This window comes from Nycticebus coucang, chromosome 4 (genome assembly GCF_027406575.1).
Source record: "Nycticebus coucang isolate mNycCou1 chromosome 4, mNycCou1.pri, whole genome shotgun sequence".
NCBI lineage: Eukaryota > Metazoa > Chordata > Mammalia > Primates > Lorisidae > Nycticebus > Nycticebus coucang.
Window position 1 is genome coordinate 22,425,700 of NC_069783.1, and position 19,948 is coordinate 22,445,647.

At 42.3% G+C, this 19,948-nt stretch overlaps 3 protein-coding genes across 34 annotated transcripts in view; 1 reads left to right on the forward strand and 2 right to left on the reverse strand.

Moving 5' to 3' along the window:
• Positions 1 to 1,902: 1,902 nt before the first annotated feature.
• PFN4 (profilin family member 4) lies at positions 1,903 to 19,633 on the reverse strand. Of its 4 annotated transcripts, none has more exons than XM_053589177.1 (5): positions 19,495 to 19,633; positions 18,681 to 18,809; positions 17,280 to 17,417; positions 16,058 to 16,163; positions 1,903 to 2,107 (listed from the first exon to the last, which is right to left on the reverse strand). In XM_053589177.1, exons 2-5 carry the CDS (start codon positions 18,795 to 18,797, stop codon positions 2,079 to 2,081), a joined length of 390 nt encoding a protein of 129 aa, XP_053445152.1. In that variant the 5' UTR covers positions 18,798 to 18,809; positions 19,495 to 19,633; the 3' UTR covers positions 1,903 to 2,078. The 4 variants fall into 4 exon arrangements, with proteins under 4 accessions (XP_053445152.1, XP_053445148.1, XP_053445150.1 ...); XM_053589173.1 differs by lacking the exon at positions 1,903 to 2,107 and adding an exon at positions 3,713 to 3,988; XM_053589175.1 differs by lacking the exons at positions 1,903 to 2,107; positions 19,495 to 19,633 and adding exons at positions 3,713 to 3,988; positions 19,235 to 19,369.
• Positions 8,697 to 19,948, reverse strand: part of LOC128584190 (rRNA-processing protein FCF1 homolog) — a 197,117-nt gene continuing 185,865 nt past the window's right edge. The window contains exon 2 of the mRNA XM_053589178.1: positions 8,697 to 9,165. Within this exon, the coding sequence (XP_053445153.1) occupies positions 8,711 to 9,040 (330 nt within the window). The 5' untranslated portion in view covers positions 9,041 to 9,165 and the 3' untranslated portion in view covers positions 8,697 to 8,710. The remainder of the gene's footprint in view (positions 9,166 to 19,948) is intronic.
• LOC128584184 (protein FAM228B-like) overlaps positions 19,418 to 19,948 on the forward strand; it is a 75,631-nt gene continuing 75,100 nt past the window's right edge. For 20 of the 29 annotated variants that reach the window (XR_008379647.1, XR_008379648.1, XM_053589160.1 and 17 more), the window contains exon 1: positions 19,811 to 19,944. The gene's annotated coding sequence lies outside the window, so the exon portion shown is untranslated. Of the gene's footprint in view, positions 19,462 to 19,559; positions 19,694 to 19,772; positions 19,945 to 19,948 lie in introns of those variants that run through there. The other 9 variants (XM_053589163.1, XM_053589144.1, XM_053589137.1 and 6 more) reach the window with 6 other exon arrangements.

Consider the following 19,948-nt stretch of genomic DNA (forward strand, 5'->3'; position numbering starts at 1 on the left):
CATCAGATTTCCCCCTGTCCTTTCCACACAACAGGAATTTGCATGACTCAGCGCTTCTTGCATGCGCTGTTCCTTCAGCCTGGAACGCCTCCCTCTTTTCCATTCTTGCTCATTCTTTCAGATTCACTTCAAACGCCATTTCAAGTTCCTGAAGGCACCATTAGTGACTCCAGTCTCTGTGCCCTGTAGTTCTTTGCTTTATATTGCTTACAGCATTTATCACATGGTATTTATATATAAGTTTGTCATCCCCACTAGATTACAAAGCTGTTTGGGGGTAGATGTATTATGTACCTTTGTATCACTACTATTTAGCACATAGTAGGGTAATCAAAGAATCCTAAATAAGTGAATTTTAAATTTATTTTTATCTCTTGTTCAAATAGAATCAAGCTACTGAACATATAAATGTATGAATGGACCAGTGGTAAATTGACCATCAAGAAAAAAATCTGTGTTCCTTGGCAGCCAAGCTCAGAAAAGGAACGATGTTGAAATTAAGCTCTGTGAAAGGCTTTTATACAAACCTGAAAATGAGAGAATTTTTTAAACACTCAAAAATGTACTTTGCCCCAGACAGCATGTCTTTGGAATTCAGCACCTTGCTGCCTGGAACTATAAAAGTATTCAAGATTTGATTTTACTTTGTTTTCAAAGGCTAGTAATTTAGATCATACGATTACTTGCCAGGCTAAGGTGCCGAATCTGGAGGACAAAAAACATTAAAGAGCTTCTCCAAGTCCCCATTTCCCAAGGCCTAAGATGTTCCTTCCCCAGGTGGGAAGGCCTCCGTGGCCATGTAATTGGTGTGTCCTACCCCAGTCGCTATGACTATACTGTTTCTCTAATCGTGCCCTATTTGCACCCAGACACTTTGTCCAGAAGGTGAGATGTGAGAGGGACAGGAGTATTTTTGCAAAAACTACAGAGACTTATTTTATTCCCCCTTGGCATATGGAGTATACTATAGAGGGACCAGGAGGACAGTGTTCTCAACCAGGTGTTATTATCCTTATGATACAGGTCATGTCAATCCAATCTGGCTGAACCAGAATTAGGTTTGAATTCCCTAGGCCCTCTTCTGGCCAAGGTGTTCCCTCTCCAGGGACACCTGTAGGGTATACTAACCAGGCTGGCTGGGGTTGCAGTTAGGAGAAAGAGAGATGCATCTCATCCAGGAATGGTGAGGGTGGCATCCTGAATTTTCAAGTTAGGCTCCATAACTCCCCACTCTTAATTGTCCTGATCATCAGCCAGGAGACCCAGAGCAGATGAACCCTTTCTGGGAAAGGCTGCATTCAGTGACTACACTGCCTTAGTAAGATGTATAGACTAGGATGCAGTGAGGAGGGTAAAGTTAGAAATATTTTTGAGTTGATTTTTGAGCAGGCCTTTCCAATGTTCAACAATACTGGATGCCTGAAAATGGGAGTGTGGAATGTCCCTTGGATACCCTGACTAGTGGCCCATTTTTTGGACGTCATTTGTATTGGTTCCTCTTCTCCCAAGTGCCACAGGGGCTGTGATCAGATGGATGTCACACATGCAGTGAGCTGCATTTCAAGAGAGGAAATGCAGGGACTCCACTTCTTTTACAGCAAGCAGTAAGCAAGCTCGCCCTTTGTCTTGATGGGTCATTTTTCAATATTGCATACTACAACATAACCCTGAGAAATGGCCTGGATAAAAAGTAATTTATATAAAGCTATAAATTAGTTGCATACCTTGCAAGGTGATGGGGCTACAAATGCCTCAGAGAAGGGAGTCTTCCAACAGATATGCCCTAGGCAACTATCAGTGCTCTCAAATTCCATGCCAGTGACCAACACTTAAAACACATAAAAAAAACACACACACACACACTTAAAAAAAAAAAGAAAAAAGAACAAGTTGATCAAGTAATTCTAATGAAAGAAAAGGATCTTTTGAAATAAGAAAAATTATTTCCTTAATTCATTATTCTTCTTTAGTGTCTTCACCTAGCATTTTCAACCACAAAATTGGATAGTATTTTTTTCTTTAAGATCACTAGTGTTCTTCTAAAATAACAAAGTTGTCTTTTGTAGGTCTCTGATGATTTAATTTCCTTTTTTTCTTAGGTATTCTCCTGAAAGCAAGCAGAGCATGGTTATTTTTTATGAGCAGTAAGTTATCCCTACAAATCATTGATTATTGCACAAACATTGCTGGGTGACTACCATGTGCTAGGCACTGTGCTAGGTACTGGGGATACATGGATGAGCAGTGCCTGCTCTTGTGGAGTTCATTGTCTAGTAGGGGAGAGAGGTGATAGAGATGTACACACATTAATCCTATTTCACAATAACAAAGACCACAATAGAGGTATTTGAGCGGTATGGAGTGTGAACGGTTCTCCAAGCAAAGAGAGGATAAAGGATGCATATGGCTATGCAGAGGGTACGGGATGAGGGGGCTCAGGGGAGCAAAAGAACTTGCTGCCCTCCTCTCCTAGTGCAATCTGTGACCTAGATTTAAAACTGATCTCAGCACTTCATTTTTTAACAAGCTATTTTTAATTTAAAAGCACTTTGAAAGCTTTTGCTTCTGTCTTAAATTGAATGCTGGATATTACTTATTGCAATCATGACAGATGGAAATGGTGGAAGAATAGGGAGGTATTGAGTGACAAAAGAAGTAGAGTCTGAAAAGTTAATTGCAGAAAAAATTCTGCGAAATGAAGCATATTATCCCACTGATCTATGTTATTGATTTGGCAACAGGGTCCCAGATGAAATTCTCATGAGAATAAACAAAATACCAAAAGCATGAAATAGCTATCACTGTCCATCTCCATATCTCTGTGTCTATCAAAACACAGAGCCCAGTTCTTTAGCTCACAGATCGAGTCACAGAGTGGGCAACTCTTAAAAAATGTGGTTGGCGGGCGGTGCCTGTGGCTTAGTGAGTAGGGCACCGGCCCCATATGCCGAGGGTGGTGGGTTCAAACCCAGCCCCCGCCAAACTGCAACAACAACAACAAAAATAGCCGGGCCTTGTGGCGGGCGCCTGTAGTCCCAGCTGCTTGGGAGGCTGAGGCAAGAGAATCGCGTAAGCCCAAGAGTTAAGAGTTAGAGGTTGCTGTGAGCCATGTGACATCATTGGCACTCTACCCGAGGGCGGTACAGTGAGACTCTGTCTCTACAAAAAAAAAAAAAAAAGTGGTTGGCTTCTAAGCAGTTAAGTCTATCTCTCAACTGTGGTCTATAGAGAGGTTTTAAGAAATTCAAGAAAAAGTTATAGTTCTCTGATAATTCAATAATAATTCTATAAATAAGTCACAATATGCACTTACATTTCTTTTTTTTTTTTACATTTCTTTTTATAAACTGAGGACCCAGAATTAAAGATGTTAACATTTTACAAATGCTATGATTCACAAATATATTTAATTTATTTTTAATTTATTTATTATTAAATCATAGCTGTGTACATTAATGCATAATGGGGCACCATACACTGGCTTTATAGACCATCTGACATATTTTCATCACACTGGTTAACATAGCCTTCCTGGCATTTTCTTAGTCATTGTGTTAAGATGTTTATATTCTACATTTAGTAAGTTTCACGTGTACCCTTGTAAGATGCACCGTAGGTGTGGTCCCACCAATTACCTTCCATCTACCTATCCTCCCCGTTCTTTTCCCCTCCCCTCCCTTTCCCCATATTCTTAGGTTATAATCCCCATATTCTTAGGTTATATAGTTTCATATAATTCATATGAAAGCTATAAATTAGTTTCATAGTAGGGCTGAGTACATTGGATACTTTTTTTTCCATTCTTGAGATACTTTACTAAGAAGAATATGTTCCAGCTCCATCCATGTAAACATGAAAGAGGTGAAGTGTCCATTTTTCTTTAAGGCTGCATAATATTCCATGGTGTACATATACCACAATTTATTAATCCATTTGTGGATTGATGGGCACTTGGGCTTCTTCCATGACTTAGCAATTATGAATTGGTCTGCAATAAACATTCTGGTATAAATATCTTTGTTATAATGTGATTTTTGGTCTTATGGGTATATACCTAGTTGGGGAATTGTAGGATCCAATGGCAGGTCTATTTTTAGATCTCTAAGTGTTCTACAAACATCTTTCCAAAAGGAATGTATTAGTTTGCATTCCCAGCAGCAGTGTAGAAGTGTTCCTTTTTCTCCACATCCACACCAACATCTCTGGTCTTGGGATTTTGTGATGTGGGCTAATCTTACTGGAGTTAGATGGTATCTCAAAGTAGTTTTGATTTACATTTCTCTGATGATTAAGGATGATGAGCATTTTTTCATATATCTGTAGGCCGTGCACCTGTCTTCTTCAGAGAAGTTTCTCTTCAAGTCCCTTGCCCACCCTGAGATGGGATCACTTGTTCTTTTCTTGCTAATATGTTTGAGTTCCCTGTGGATTCTGGTTATTAAACCTTTGTCGGAGACATAACCTGCAAATATCTTTTCCCATTCTGAGTGCTGTCTGCTTGCTTTAATATATTTATTTTAAAAACAAACCTGAATAACTTATTAGAGAAGCAACATAGCATCCTTTACTAATCACTGTCTAAATGTTTTCTTTAATAAGTAGTTATGATCCTAGAATCTGTCATAATTAAAACTTTTAAATGGTCATAATTCTTCGCTTACCAAATTCTGTACAGTGGTCATGTGTAATTTTTTTTTTTATAGAGAAAACTATAATTAAAAGAAAAAGAAGTGAAGGAAACAAAAGTAATGAGAGACAACTGGCTCCTGAGTGGGCATCAGCCTTGTCCATCCCTGGTGAGCATCCATCTATTTCCAAGATAGCCTGTCCCTTCTCAGAGCAGTGGGATCTTAGTGGTATGATTCTGCCTATGTCCATCTAACCAGTATACATTCTTTTGTGGTCCTAAGCAAGAACACCAACTTTCAGTGCCAGCCACAGAATCTATATTACAGTAGTCGGGCAACTGCTCTGGTTTCTGTGGGGGATTAGTCCTGGGCCCAACCTTTATAGGACAGAGCCTGGCTTCTTGGCAGCCTATTCTTCTTAGTCTCGTTTTCTGGATACTTTATAATTAGATAATTAGCCTAGACCTATATATTCTATTTGGCCTCCTGCTCATGCCCTGCAAAACCTACACATATACTGAACCTGAACCTCAAATGCTTATGCTTACTGAGAAAGGGTCAGTCCATGGAGGTTGCTTGTCTGTCCCAAGTTGAAGTTCATCCCTATTCTTTGGTACCAGTTTCCTAAGTTATATCTTGCCCAGAATCAGTCCTATTTGCTCCCAGAACATCTCATTGCCAGCGATATAGCACAGTTTATGACAATCCTCTCTAGGGAACTATTTATGAAAACTGGGAAGGGTCTGTACACATTGGTGTGTGTATATGTATATTATATACAGGCATTCTCTGGAGATAGTGCAGGTTTGGTTAGAGACCACTGCAAAAAGCAAACATTGTAATAAAGTAATACATGCATTTTTTGATTCTCAGTGCACATAAAAGTTATGTCTATGGTCACAATATAGCCTAGTAAGTGTGTAACAGCATTATATCTAAAAATATGCATACCTTAATTCAATATATATATATATATTGTTTGTTTGTTTTTTGTAGAGACAGAGTCTCACTTTACCGCCCTCGGTAGAGTGCCATGACGTCACAGGACTCAAAACAACCTCCAGCTCTTGGGCTTCCGCGATTCTCCTGCCTCAGCCTCCCGAGCAGCTGGGACTACAGGCGCCTGCCACAACGCCCGGCTATTTTTATGTTGCAGTTTGGCCGGGGCTGGGTTTGAACCCACCACCCTCGGTATATGGGGCCGGTGCCCTACTCATGGAGCCACAGGCACTGCCCATTAATTCAATATATTTTATGGCTTAAAAAAAAAATGCTAGCAATCATCTGAGCCTTCAGGGAGTCATAATCTTTTTGTCAGTGGAGAAACTTGCCTCCATGTTGATGGCTGCTGACTGACAAGGTTGGTGGCTGGTGAAGGATGAGATAATCGCTTTGCAAATTTCTACCCTTCCCCTCCCCTCCCCTTCCCTTCCCTTTGTTTGCAAATGAAGTATCACTCTATCATCCAAACTGGACTGACTGCATGTTCCTGGGCTCAAGTGATTCTCCAACCTCAGCCTCATGAGTAGCTAGAACTATAGGCTCAATATTACACCTAGCTAATTTTTAAAAATTTCTTGTAGAGACAGGGTCTATTTTGCCCAGGCTGCTCTCCAACTCCTGGCCTCAAGCAATCCTCCTCCTTCAGCCTCCAAAGGTGCTGGGATTATAGGCATGAGCCATAGTGCCTCACCACAAATTTCTTAAAGTAACACAACAGCGAATTTTGCCATATCAATTAACTCTTCCTTTTTTTTTTTTATTGCTGGGGATTGAGGGTACAAAGATCCACATTATACCAATTCCATTTGTCAAGCAAAGTCCCTCTTATAAATGTGTTCCTTTCCCAAGAGGTGTGCCAAACACCATGATCCCCCATCCCACTTCCTTTCTTTTTTTTTTTTTCTTGAGACAGAGTCTTGCTTTGTCACCCTCAGTAGAGTGCCCTGGTGTCATAGCTGACATTGTCCCCAAATTCTTGGGCTCAAGAGATTCTCTTGCGTCAGCCTCCCCTGTAGCTGGGACTACAGACACCTGCCACAACACCTGTCTATTTTTAGAGACAGGAACTTGCTCTTACTCAGGCTAGTCTAGAACCTGTGAGCTCAGGTAATGTACCTGCCTTGGCCTCCCAGAGAGCTACTTATAGGTGTGAGCCACCATGCCCGGCCAATTCTTCCTTTCAGGAAAGATTTCTTGATGGTATGCAATTCTGTTTGGCAGCATTTTACACTGAGCAGAACTTCTTTCAAAATTGGAGTCAGTCCTCTCAAACTCTGCCACTGCTTTATCAACTAAGTTTATGTAATATTCTAAATCTTTTGTTGTCATTTCAACAATGTTCATACAGCATCTTCACCAGGACTAGATTCTGTTTGATACCAGCTCCAGTTATCCTATGGGTTTCTTCCCAGTGGCTTAGCAAAAGCTAGAGGATGAAGAAAAATGAAGAAACAAGAGACAAAGATAAAGTTTAAGGAGTAGCTGGGCCAAGAGGCTGCATGCCCTTCTTTGTGAGTATCAACACAGCATGCAGCATCTTGTTCCAGGCTAGCTCTGTTTCTATTTCATACATTATTGTTTTTATTTATTAATTTATTATTATTTTTTGAGACTGAGTGTCACTATGTTGCCCTTGGTAGAATGCTGTGGCATCACAGCTCACACAGCAACCTCCAACTCTTGGGCTTAAGCCATTCTCTTGCCTCAGCCTTCCAAGTAGCTGGGACTACAGGGACTGCCACAATGCCCAGCTATTTTTTGTTGCAGTTGTCGTTGTTTGGCTGGCCTGGGCTGGGTTTGAACCCACCGTTGGTGTATGTGGCTGGTGCCGTAACCACTGTGCTACTGGCACCAAGCCCATACATCATTGTTTTAATCATAAATCTTATAAGGTAAAGGTAAACAATTACATTATGGTTCTTGCCGTGCTTGCATTTTTCTAACTAAACTATTTCTTTAACTATGTTAATTGGATGGATTTACTTTTATTGCTCTAAGGTATTTATGATCTTTAACACAAACAGGAACCATGGAATGTGGAACCATGGCAACAGTCCAAAAGCAGGATGTCAGAGAAGACCCCAATTAGGCCACGCTTTTTGCTCAGATAAACAGATGCTTCTGGTCATACCAAGGTGACAGAAAAAAAGATATTTTATCTCCTTTTCTGGTCTGGAGCATATCTCACTGTCTTTAACAAAGTTTAAACATTCTGCATATCCTAAGTCCACAAAAGCACTCCCTCTCTCAGCACCAGTAGCCCCACCCATCCAGGTGGGTCTCGCCAGCTTAGAGACCTCCATAGAGTTGCAGTGGGGGAGGGGTGAAATGTCAGCAAGACGCTTCTTTTTTTTTTATTGTAAACCAACAATTTATAATTGTATAAACTTATGGAGTACACAGTGATGTTATAATCTATGAATACAATGGGGAATAAATAAATCAAACTAGTCAATATGTCCACCACCTCAAATACTTAACATTTTTGTGGTAAGAACATTTGAAATTTACTCTCTTAGCAATTTTGAAATTTATATTACCCTAATATTAACTATAATTACCACATTCTGCAACAGGACTCAAAAAAGAGTAAAGCATTCTTCATAAGATTTTGCATCTTTGACCATCAATGAGATAAAATATCATTTTTAAAATAGCATCCAAACGTGAGTGTATTTACCCATATCCTCCAGGTCATAATAAAGCAAGCAGGTGAACAGAGTAATAATTCATGGTATTTCATGTTTCACAAATTGTTAACAGAGAAAGTTGGTTGAAGAAAGGCATAGGAACATTGTCTTTTTTTTTTTTTTTGTAGAGACAGAGTCTCACTGTACCGCCCTCAGGTAGAGTGCCGTGGCGTCACACGGCTCACAGCAACCTCTAACTCTTGGGCTTACGCGATTCTCTTGCCTCAGCCTCCCGAGCAGCTGGGACTACAGGCGCCCGCCACAACGCCCGGCTATTTTTTTGGTTGCAGTTTGGCCGGGGCTGGGTTTGAACCCACCACCCTCGGCATATGGGGCCGGCGCCCTACTCACTGAGCCACAGGCGCCGCCCGGAACATTGTCTTATAAGAATTAGAACTGACGGGCTCCATAATCATCTGGCATCCGTTCAATATTGTATCTGTGGTTAGAAATATACATGATGGGAACTCCAGGGATTTTTCGGATTCTTCGTTTAAGGTCTCGGTCAACTGTGGCCACGATGTAACACTTGTCCTGAGTTACTCTCTGTACTAAGCAGTCATCTGCATAGGTTCCTTTGTGTGTGCGTGGTAATTGTTCAAATCTTGGATCCTTGGCAATCCTGAGGGCCACTAGATACTTCCGCTCCAATTTCTCAATTTCAGCCATTACACAGTCAGTTATACAAGGAATGCACTTGGCATACAGACAGTCCATCATTGACTGTACTAAGTCCAGTTTGGCTTTAATGGAAAAGTTGATAAAGTTGGTATCAACCAAGATGTGGTAAGGTGGGCCCCGTTGTGTATTATATTGGAAGAATAAGCAGAAAGGGTGCTGGGGGACTTCTCTTTTTTTTTTTTTTTGTAGAGACAGAGTCTCACTGTACCGCCCTCGGGTAGAGTGCCGTGGCATCACACAGCTCACAGCAACCTCCAACTCCTGGGCTTAGGCGATTCTCCTGCCTCAGCCTCCCGAGTAGCTGTGGGAGACTTCTCTTTCCTTTAATGTGCTGGGATCTTTCTTTTCTTTCTTTTTAGGTTTCAATCTGTCCTTTTCTTTAAGCCTCTGATCCCTGAGACTAAGCATTCACTTCATGATCGCATACTTCCTTGTTTTCTTTTGCCTCCCCATGCTCACGCCACACTCTTGTTTCCAAGATGCTTCTTGAGTTTTAAAGGCACCAGGGCTCCTGTAGCGTGTTTTGCACTGAGTTCAGGATTTCTTGCATCCACTTCTCTCCTTGTTTCTGTTTTCCTTTACCCATATTCTGCAATTGCTTTCTTAATTCAATTCCTAATCTACTTGTAAATAATATTTGAATATTGGTTTTAAGCTTATTAAATCATTATTACAAGAGATAACTCTTCCTTTAAGTACTCCCACATGCACCCATAAGATTCCATCTCAAAAACCTCTTTCTTTGCTCAACTGTGAGAAGCAACACCTTATCCATTCAAGTTTGATCATGAGATTGTGGCAATTCAGTCACATCTTCAGGCTTCACTTCTAATTCTACCTGTCTTGCTATTTCCAACGCATCTGTAATTACTTCCTCTAATGAAGTCATCCAGGAAATCTGGACTCAATTTCTCCCAAATTCCAGTTAACATTCATATTTTGACCTCTTCCCATGAATAATAAATGTTCTTAATGGCATCTAGAATCATAAATACTTTCTGGAAGATTTTTAATTTACTTTTCGCAGGTCCATCAGAGTAACTACTATCTATGACAGCTACGAATTAAAAAACCTACAACAGACACACAAAAAATAAAAAGCAAGAAATTAAAACACACCACCAGAGAAAATCACTTTTTACAAAGGAACACAGGAAGGAAATAAGAAAGAGATAACTATAAAACAACCGGAAATCAAATAATAAAATAGTAGGTGTAAGTCCTGACCCATCAGTAATGATAACCGAATGTTAATGAACTAAACTCTCCAATCAAAAGACACAGAGTGGCTGAATGGATTAAAAAAACAAGAACCAACTATATACTGTCTGCAAGAAACACACATCACCTATAAAGACACATATAGCTGGAAAATAAAGGCATGGGAAACACATTCCATGCAAATGGAAACCAAAAAAGAACAGGAATAGTTATGTTTCCATCAGATGAAATAGATTTCAAGACAAAAATTGCAAAAAGAGACAAAGAAGGCCCTTATATAATAATGAAAAGGTCACTTCAGTAAAAGATATAATAATTCTAACTATTATATGTATTAAACATTGGAGCACCCATATATATATGAAGCAAATATTGTCAGAAATAGAGAATTAAACCCCAACACAGTAATTGTTAGAGACCTAAACACTCCACTTTCAGCTCTGGACAGATCATTCAGACAGAAAATCAACCAAGAAACACTGGACTTAATCTGTACTATAGACCAAATGGACCTAACAGATATTTACAGAATGTTTCATACAATAGCTGCAGAATATACATTCTTCTCTTCAGCTCACATATCATTCTCAGTGATATAGAACATATGTTAGGCCGGAAAATAAGTCTTCAAAAATAAAAAATAAAAAAAAAATTGAAAGGCTCAGTGCCTGTAGCTCAGTAGCTAGGGCGCTGGCCACATTCACCGGGGTTGGCAGGTTCAAACCTGGCTCGGGCCTGCCAAACAACAATGACAACTACAACAAAAAAATAGCCAGGTGTGTGGCAGGCGCCTGTAGTCCCAGCTATTTGGGAGGCTGAGGCAAGAGAATCACTTAAGCCCAAGAGTTAGAGGTTGCTGTGAGCTGTGACAGCACTTCACTCTACCCAGGGCAACAGCTTGAGTAAAAAAAAAAAAGAAAAAAATATTTTTGTCTGACCGTGACAGAATAAAACTAAAAAATCAATAACAAGACACAGGGGTCCTCAAACTGCGGCCCATGGGACACATGAGGCAGTGTGATTATATTTGTTCACGTTTTGTTTTTTTACTTCAAAATAAGATATGTGCAGTGTGCATAGGAATTTGTTCATAGTTTTTTTTTTAAAACTATAGTCCGGCCCTCCAATGGTCTGAGGGACAGTGAATTGGCCCGCTGTTTAAAAAATTTGAGGACGCTTGAACAAGAGGAACATTGGAAACTATACAAACACATGGAAATGAAATGATGTGCTCCTGAATGACCAGTGGGTCACTGAAGGGATTAATAAGTAAATTAAAATATTTCTTTTCTTTTTTTTTTTTTTTGAGACAGAGTCTTATTTTGTCACCCTCGGTAGAGTGCTGTGTTGTCATAGCTCACAGCAACCTCAAACTCTTGGGCACAAGTGATTCTCTTGTCTCAGCCTCCCAAGTGGCTAGGACTACAGGTGCCCCCCACACCTGGCCATTTTTGAGAGATGGTGTCTCACACTTGCTCATGCTAATCTCTAACCATTAGCTCAGTGAATCCACCCACCTTGGCCTCCCAGAGTGCTAGGATTACAGGTATGACCCACTGTGCCCAGCCCGTAAATTAAAATATTTCTCTTGGCGATGCCTATGGCTCAGTGAGTAGGGCGCCGGCCCCATATGCCGAGGGTGGCGGGTTCAAGCCCAGCTCCAGCCAAACTGCAACAAAAAAATAGCCGGGTGTTGTGGCGGGCGCCTGTAGTCCCTGCTGCTCGGGAAGCTGAGGCAAGAGAATCGCGTAAGCCCAAGAGTTGGAGGTTGCTGTGAGCCGTGTGACGTCATGGCACTCTACCTGAGGGTGGTACAGTGAGACTCTGTCTCTACAAAAAAAAAAAAAATTTAAATATTTCTCAAGCAACTGAAAATGAAAACACAATATATCAAAATCTATGGGACACAGAAAAAGCAGTAATAAGAGTAAAATTCACAGTAATAAGTGCCTACATCAAAAAAGGAGAAAAGCTTCAAATAAACCTGATGACACATCTCAAAGAACTAGAAAGAAAAAGAGCAAACAAAAACCAAAAAAAAATTTCTTTTGAGACAGAGTCTTACTTTGTCACCCTCAGTAGAGTGCTATGGTGTCATAGCTCACAGCAACCTCAAACTCTTGGGCTCAAGTGATTCTCTTGCCTCAGCCTCCTAAACAAAACCAAAATTAATGTAAGAAAGCCAGGTGTAGTGGCTCATGCCTGTAATCCTAGCACTCTGGGAGGCTGAGGCAGGTGGATTGTTTCAGCTCATGAGTTGGAGACCAGCCTGAGTAAAAAGCAAGACTTGTCTCTAGTAAAAATAGAAAAACTGAGGCAAGAAAATCGCCTGAGCCTGAGTTCGAGGTTGCTGTGAGCTGTGACACTATGGTGCTCTAACCAGGGTGACAGCTTGAGACTGTCTCAAAAAAAATTAATATAAGAAATAATAAAAATCAGAGCAGAAATAAATACAATTAAAACAAAAAATATAAAAGATCAATGAAACAAAGTTTATTTTTTGAAAAGACAAACAAAATTGACACATCTTTATCCAAACTTTTGGCAGCTATAGCCTTACAAAATGTATTTCCCTCCCTCCCCTTTCTTTCTTTCTTTTTTTTTAGACAGAGTCTCATTCTGTTGCCCAGTTAGAGAACCATGACATCAGCGTAGCTCACAGCAACCTTGAACTTCTGGGTTGAAGTGATCCTCCTGCCTCTGCCTCTCCAGGAGCTAGGAGTACAGGTGCCCATCACCACACCTGGCTGATTTTTCTATTTTTAGAAGAGATGGGTCTTGCTTTTTTTCAGTCTGGCCTCAAACTCCTAAGCTTAAGAGATCTTCTTGCCTTGGTATCCCAAATTGTTAGCATTACAGGAGTGAGCCACCATGCCTGGTCAAAAATGTATTTTTCTTTTTTTTATAGGGGCTGGGGAGTTCCTGTGGAGTTCTAACAGCTAGCTTAGTGAAACAAAGTTGCACTGTACAGACTAAGGAACCACGGAGCTAGAGCCAGCCTTTTTTTGGAGGGGGGGGGAACAGAGTCTTACTATGTCACCCTCAGTAGAGTGCCATAGCGTCACAGTTCACAGCAACCTCCAACACTTATGCTTAAGCGATTCTCTTGCCTCAGCCTCCCAAGTAGCTGGGCCTACAGGCGCTGGCCCCAACACCCAGTTATTTTTTTTGTTGTTGTCACTGTTCTTTAGCTGGCCCAGGGTGGGTTTGAACCCACCAGCCTGGGAGCATGTGGCCAATGCCCTACCCACTGAGCCACAGCCACTGCCCAAATATGTATTTCTTTCTTTCTTTTTTTTTTTTTTTTGAGACAGAGCCTCAATCTATCACCCTGGGTAGAGTGCTGTGGCATCACAGCTCACAGCAACCTCCAACTCCTGGGCTCAAGTGATTCTCTTGCCTTCACCTCCCAAGTAGCTGGGGACTACAGGTACCCGCCACAATGCCCAGCTATTTTTTGGTTGCAGCCGTCTTTGTTGTTTGGCAGGTCTGGGCTAGATTCGAACCTGCCAGCTCAGGTGTATGTGGCTGGTGCCTTAGCCACTTGAGCCACAGGCGCCGAACCCAAATATGTATTTCTTAAATAAGAAGACTTGAAAGTCAAAATTATGTCTTGATGCCTGGGCTGCAGAATGGATGTTGTGTTAGCAGGCATGAAAACATCATTAAACTCTTTGTATATCTCCATCAGAGCTCTTGGGTGACCAGGTGCATTATCAATGAATAATATAATCTGAAAGATATCTTTTTTTTCTGAGCAGTAGGTCTCAACAGAGGGCTTAAAATAAATATTCAGTACCCCACGCAAAAACCTATGAGCTATAATCCAGCTTTGTTGTTGCATGTATAGAGCACAGGCAGAGGCGATTTAGCATAATTCTTAAGGGTCCAAGGATTTTCAGAGTGGTAAATGAGCACTGGCTTCAACTTAAAATCATCAGCTGGGCAGGGCAAGGTGGCTCACGCCTGTAATCCCAACACTCTGGGAGGCTGAGTGGGTGGATTGCCTGAGCTCACAGGTTTGAGATCAGCCTGAGCATGTGGGAGACTCCATCTCTAAAAAATCGTAGGATGATTAACTGGCCTAATTTGAATATTGTTGTGTCTCAGGAAATAAGAGAGGCTCAAGAAGAGGGAAAGAGACTGGGGGTGAGGAGAAGGATGGTTGATGGTACAGTCAGAACTTACACATTTATTGATTAAACTCACTGTCCTATGTTGGCACAGTTTGTGGTGCCCCAAAATGATTATAGTAGTTTGCCATTGAGTTAGTGACAAAAAACCCAAACAATTATAATATCAAAGATTCCTAATCACAGATAATCATAACACATATAATAATAAGAAAACATTTGAAATATTGCAAGAATTACCAAAATGTGACAGAGATACAAGTGTGCACATGCTATTAAAAAAAATGGTGCGGGGCAGCGCCTGCGACTCAAAGGAGTAGGGCGCTGGCCCCATATGCAGGAGGTGGTGGGTTCAAACCCAGCCCTGGCCAAAAACTGCAAAAAAAAAAAAAAAAAAGGTGCTGAGTTTTAGACAAGCCTGAGCAAGAGCAAGACACTGTCTCTAAAAATCGCCAGGTGTTGTGGCAGGTACCTATAGTCCAAGCTATTTGGGAGGTTGAGGCAAGAGAATTGCTTGAGCCCAAGAGTTTGAGTTGCCGTGAGCTATGACACCATGGCACTCTACTGAAGATGACAAAGTAAGACTCTGTCTCCAAAAAAAAATGGCGCTGATGGACTTGCTTGACACAAGGTTGTCACAAACCTTTAATTTGTAAAAAAAGTAACATCTGCAGAGCTCAATAAAACAAAATGCAGTAAAACAAGGTATATCTGCACATAGATATATAATTTCTATGACAGTATTTAATTTCCTAATTAATCCTTTAAGACTCAGCTCTCTGGACCCTCCCCGACTCTACTAGACAGAAGCAATTAATTTTTCTTTTTTTTTTTTGAGACAGAGCCTCAAACTTTCACCGTGGGTAGAGTACCATGGCATCACAGCTCACAGCAACCTCCAACTCCTGGGTTTAGGTGATTCTCTTGCCTCAGCCTCCCGAGTGGCTGGGATTATAGGCACCTGCCACAACTCCAGCTAGTTTTTGGTTATAGTTGTCATTGTTGTTTGGCAGGCCTGAGCTGGATTCGAACCCACCAGCTCTGGTGTATGTGGCCGGCGCCTTAGCTGCTTGAGCTACAGGTGCTGAGCCCAGAAGCAATTAATTTAATTGTTCCTCAAACCTGTATTAATTGGCTATTCAACATTAGGCATTGTGTTAGGTACGGCGGGACACAGGAGGATGACTAAGATAAAATTCTTTGCTGGGCACAGTGGCTCACACCTGTAATTAGAGGATTCTGGGAGGCTGAGGCTGGAGGATCACCTGAGCCCAGGAGTGTGAGGTTACTGTCAGCTATGATGATGCCAGTGCACTCTAGCCCCAGACAACAAAGCAAGACCCCATCTCAAAAAAAAAAAGAAATAATAATAATAATAAAAATTGAAACATGAAGGAGTAGGATGGGAGGGTTGGCCATGATCCATCCCATCTAGGAACGGAAGCAGTTTGCAATGGGACAGAACGAAGTTGACCCAGACATAGAGAAAAGACAGAGTCCTAGCAGTGTTCCAGCTCTTGGAATCTGCTTTCCCTATGGCTCAGCTACAGTCTGTCCTTCCAGTGGTTCTGTTAGTAACCCCACTGTCCCTCCAATAAATTCTTTTCTACCCTAGCTGATTTGAGCTAGGATCTCTTTGACTTGCAGTCAGAAGGCTCAACTAACACAGGAAATGAAAACAGGCGTTGAGAGGCAAACTTACCTAGCTTCTCTGTGGCTTCCACACAGACACTAGGAAACATGGACTCATTGTAAGTTGCCACTATAAGATACAGATGGGTTTTCACAACAATCACGCCAGTGTTTTCCTGGATAAAGAATAAAATAGAACATCCTGGTGTTGGTTCTAATCAGCAGTTACACTTTAGCTATATATATATATATTTTTTTTTTTACCATTTCTTTATTTCCATAAATATACATGTTTTTTGACTGTCCATTTATTTCTACTAATTTAGTTGCCTTTCCTCAAAAAGTTTCAGACTGTTGTAATGGCAGCATTATGTATTTTGAGAAGGTTCCCCAATTGACTGTAATATACTCCTATCCCCACGAGAACAACAGACATAATGGAAAAGTAATACATTGGGAATTGAACAACTCTGGCTTGACTTCCAGCACCTCCACTTTATTCTGCATGTCTATGGAAGAGTTATTTAATTGTGCTAAGTCTCAGTTTCCTCATTAGTAAAAATGAGGCCATTTTTGTAATGTGGGTGAAGTATGCCTAACCCATAATACTGGACATCCAATGAATGTGAATTTCATCTCCTTTCATTTTTTTTTTTTTTAGATAGAGTTTTATTATGTTACCCTCGGTAGAGTACCATGGTGCCACAGCTCACAGTAACCTCAAACTCTTGGGCTTAAGTGATTCTCTTGCCTCAGCCTCCAAAGTAGCTGGGACGACAGGTGCCCGCCACAATGCTGGGTTTTTTTTGTTGTAGTTGCCATGTTGTTTAGCTGGCCCAGGGCCAGATTCAAACCTGCCACTCTCGGTGTGTGCATCTAGCACCATAACCACTGTGCTACGGGCACCGAGCCAATTTCATCTCCTTTCATTCCTTATAATCAAGAGAGCGCCAAGGGAGGTTGTAAGCACAGGAGTCCTATCACTTGTTTTTTTGTGTGTGTTTGTTTTTGTTTTTAAAGGAAGAGGATAAACCCACACAGTACAACCCACTGCACTGAGAAGAATAAATTCAGGTAAGGTTTAGCTGACAGATTCAAAATTGAACTTTTCTCAAAACCAGGCTCTCTGATAGTACTTTTTTTCACATATGCCTTTCTGGCACTAGACTGATGTCTCAGTGTCTCGAGACAGTGATGGGTTTAATTTATTTTATTGAGAAGATCATGGGGGCAAAGAAAATTGAAGTCAAATTCTTTGATAGTTTCACCTAGTTGAAATCTTGAGCACTCACATTCTTAGCATAAAGAGAAGATTCATCTGCCCGGACACATTTGTAATCCTTTTCCTTGAAATATAATCCTTCTCTTCGGGCTTGTAAAGGGTTCTTGGCATATCCATTCACAAGTGTTCGGACATCAGTAGGCATTACCTGGAGAGGTTAAATAGTTAGACCAGAAATTGGCAAACTAAGGCTGGTGGCCAGCCAAATTCACCCACTGCCTCTTTTTTATAGCCTGCAACCTAAGGATGGTTTTCACATTTTTTTTTTAATTTTTTCTTTTTTTTGAGACAGAGCCTCAAGCTGTCACCCTGGGTGGAGTGCTGTGGCATCACAGCTCACAGCAACTTCCAACTCCTGGGTTCAAGCGATTCTCCTGCCCCTGCCTCCCAAGTAGCTTGGACTATAGGCGCCCACCACAACACCTGGCTATTTTTTGGTTGCAGCCGTCATTGTTGTTTGGCGGGCCTGGGCTGGATTCGAACCCGCCAGCTCAGGTGTATGTGGCTAGCACCTCAGCCACTTGAGCCACAGGCGCCGAGCCGGTTTTCACATCTTTAAATGATTGGAGCAAAAAAAAAAAAAAAAAAAATCAAAAGAAGAATAACACTTTGTGACATTTGAAAATTATATGAAGTTCAGGCTTGGTGCCCGTAGCACAGTGGTTATGGTGCCAGCCACATACACCAAAGTTCGTGGGTTCAAACCGGGCCTGGGCCAGCTAAACAACAATGACAACTGCAACAAAAAATAGCCAGATGTTGTGGCAGGCACCTGTAGTCCCAGCTACTTGGGAGGCTGAGGCAAGAGAATGACTTAAGCCCAACAGTTGGAGGTTGCTGTGAGCTATGACGTCACAGCACTCTACCGAGGGTGACATAGTGAGACTGTCTCAAAAAAAAAAAAAAGAAAGAAAATTGTATGAAATTTAAATTTCAAACCAGGATTAGTGGCTCATGCCTGCAATCCTAGCACTCTGGGAGGCCATGATAGGAAGATGCTTGAGCTCGGGAGTTCAAAATGAGATTGAACAAAAGACCTTGTCTCTACTGAAAATAGAAAATATTAACCAGGCACATATTTCCTATAGTCCTAGCTACTCAGGAGACTGAGGCAACACGATTACCTGAGCCCAGGAATTTGAGGTTGCTGTGAGCTATGACACCACTGCACTCTACCTAGGGCAACAGAGCAAGAATGTCTCAAAAAAATTTGGTTTTGGTATCTATAAATAAAATTTTATTGAACACAGACCGACTCATTCTTTTGCATATTGTTTATGACTACTTTTGCATTACAACTGCAGAGATGAATAGTTGTAACAAACTATATGACCCAGAGACGTATTTTATTGGTGCTCTTTATAGAAAAACTTTATTTAAAAACATTATGCCTAAACTTGTCTTTTCTTACGTTAAATCCTGGTGATGCTACACACACGGTCTGATCCTGGATGTTGATGAGGGCTGCACTGTCCACATGCTTGGTTCCCAGGAGTGCATCTAACAGTAAGTTCTGCAAATGGCTCATGCCCGCTCAGCTCTGAAAGGGAAACCGCAGTACAAGAGATCCACTTTGGCTAGCTTCGAAAAGGCACGTGAATATAAATGTCCCTAAAAAACGCTTCAGTTTTAAGACTGAAGCGTGTACTTTCAGTTTTAAGACTGTGTACTTTGAAAAGATGAAGAGTGAATGAAAATGATGGCCCACCATCTACCATCCATCCAATACTCAAAGAGGAAAGTACTAATAGAATCCTAGAAAAATCACAGTTAACAGAGTGGGTTACAAAGCTGGATTTCCAAAATCACAGCCTAGTGTTTTCCTTATGCCAATGGTTTGCATTAGAATCGTCTGGGATTTAAAAACAAAACAAAACCCAGCCAGGATGGAGAACCGCCCAGCTAAGCAAACAAGACCAATGAGATATGCTAGCTCAGGAATCCTCACATTCCCTTCCTGCTGACCTGCTGCCGGGCCAACCGTGAACAGGGACCAGCCCCCAGCGGACTAAAAACACCTTCATGGTGTTTAAACCAACACTTTCTGCCCACGTCCCCAAATCTTGGGCAGTCCTCACCAGGACAACCGCCCCCGGAGTCCCTTTCCCGCCACTCCCTCCCCGGGGCGTGGCCCACGGGAGGAGGGGTGTCCCCGGAGCCGGACGGAGACGGGGCCCCGGGGTGTGTGCGCGGTTAGTTTAGTCCTGTCGCCCGGGGAAACTCACTTAGGGCACCAAGGACTCGAGGGAGCGGACGCCGCCCGTCTGTCGGTCCCGGGGCCCAGCCTCGCGAGGGGCCGGCTTGTCGGGGACCCGCCCGTCAACGGACGCGGGAGCCGGCGACGGCGGGAGTGGGAGGGACGCTGCCCGTCAGCCCGCTTCCCAGCGCGACCCGCCCACCGGGGCTGGCGGCAGCCGCGCCCAGGTTCTTCCCGAGCCTGAGGGGACGGCAGAGGCGCGAGGCTCTGGGCCGGGGCCGCCCGCTCGTCGCGCTCCGTGGGGGAGGGGCGGGCGGGTTTGCGTCCCGGAGACGCCGGTCGCCAACGTTCCCACTTTCCGAAGCGACTGGCTCGAGCTGAGGGCAGCCGGGCGACTCCGGAGCTTTGGGTCGTCGGGCCGGGCCCGGGTGCGAGGCAGGACAGCCGCAGAGCTTGCCGACCGTGCGAGGGGAGAGAGGTGC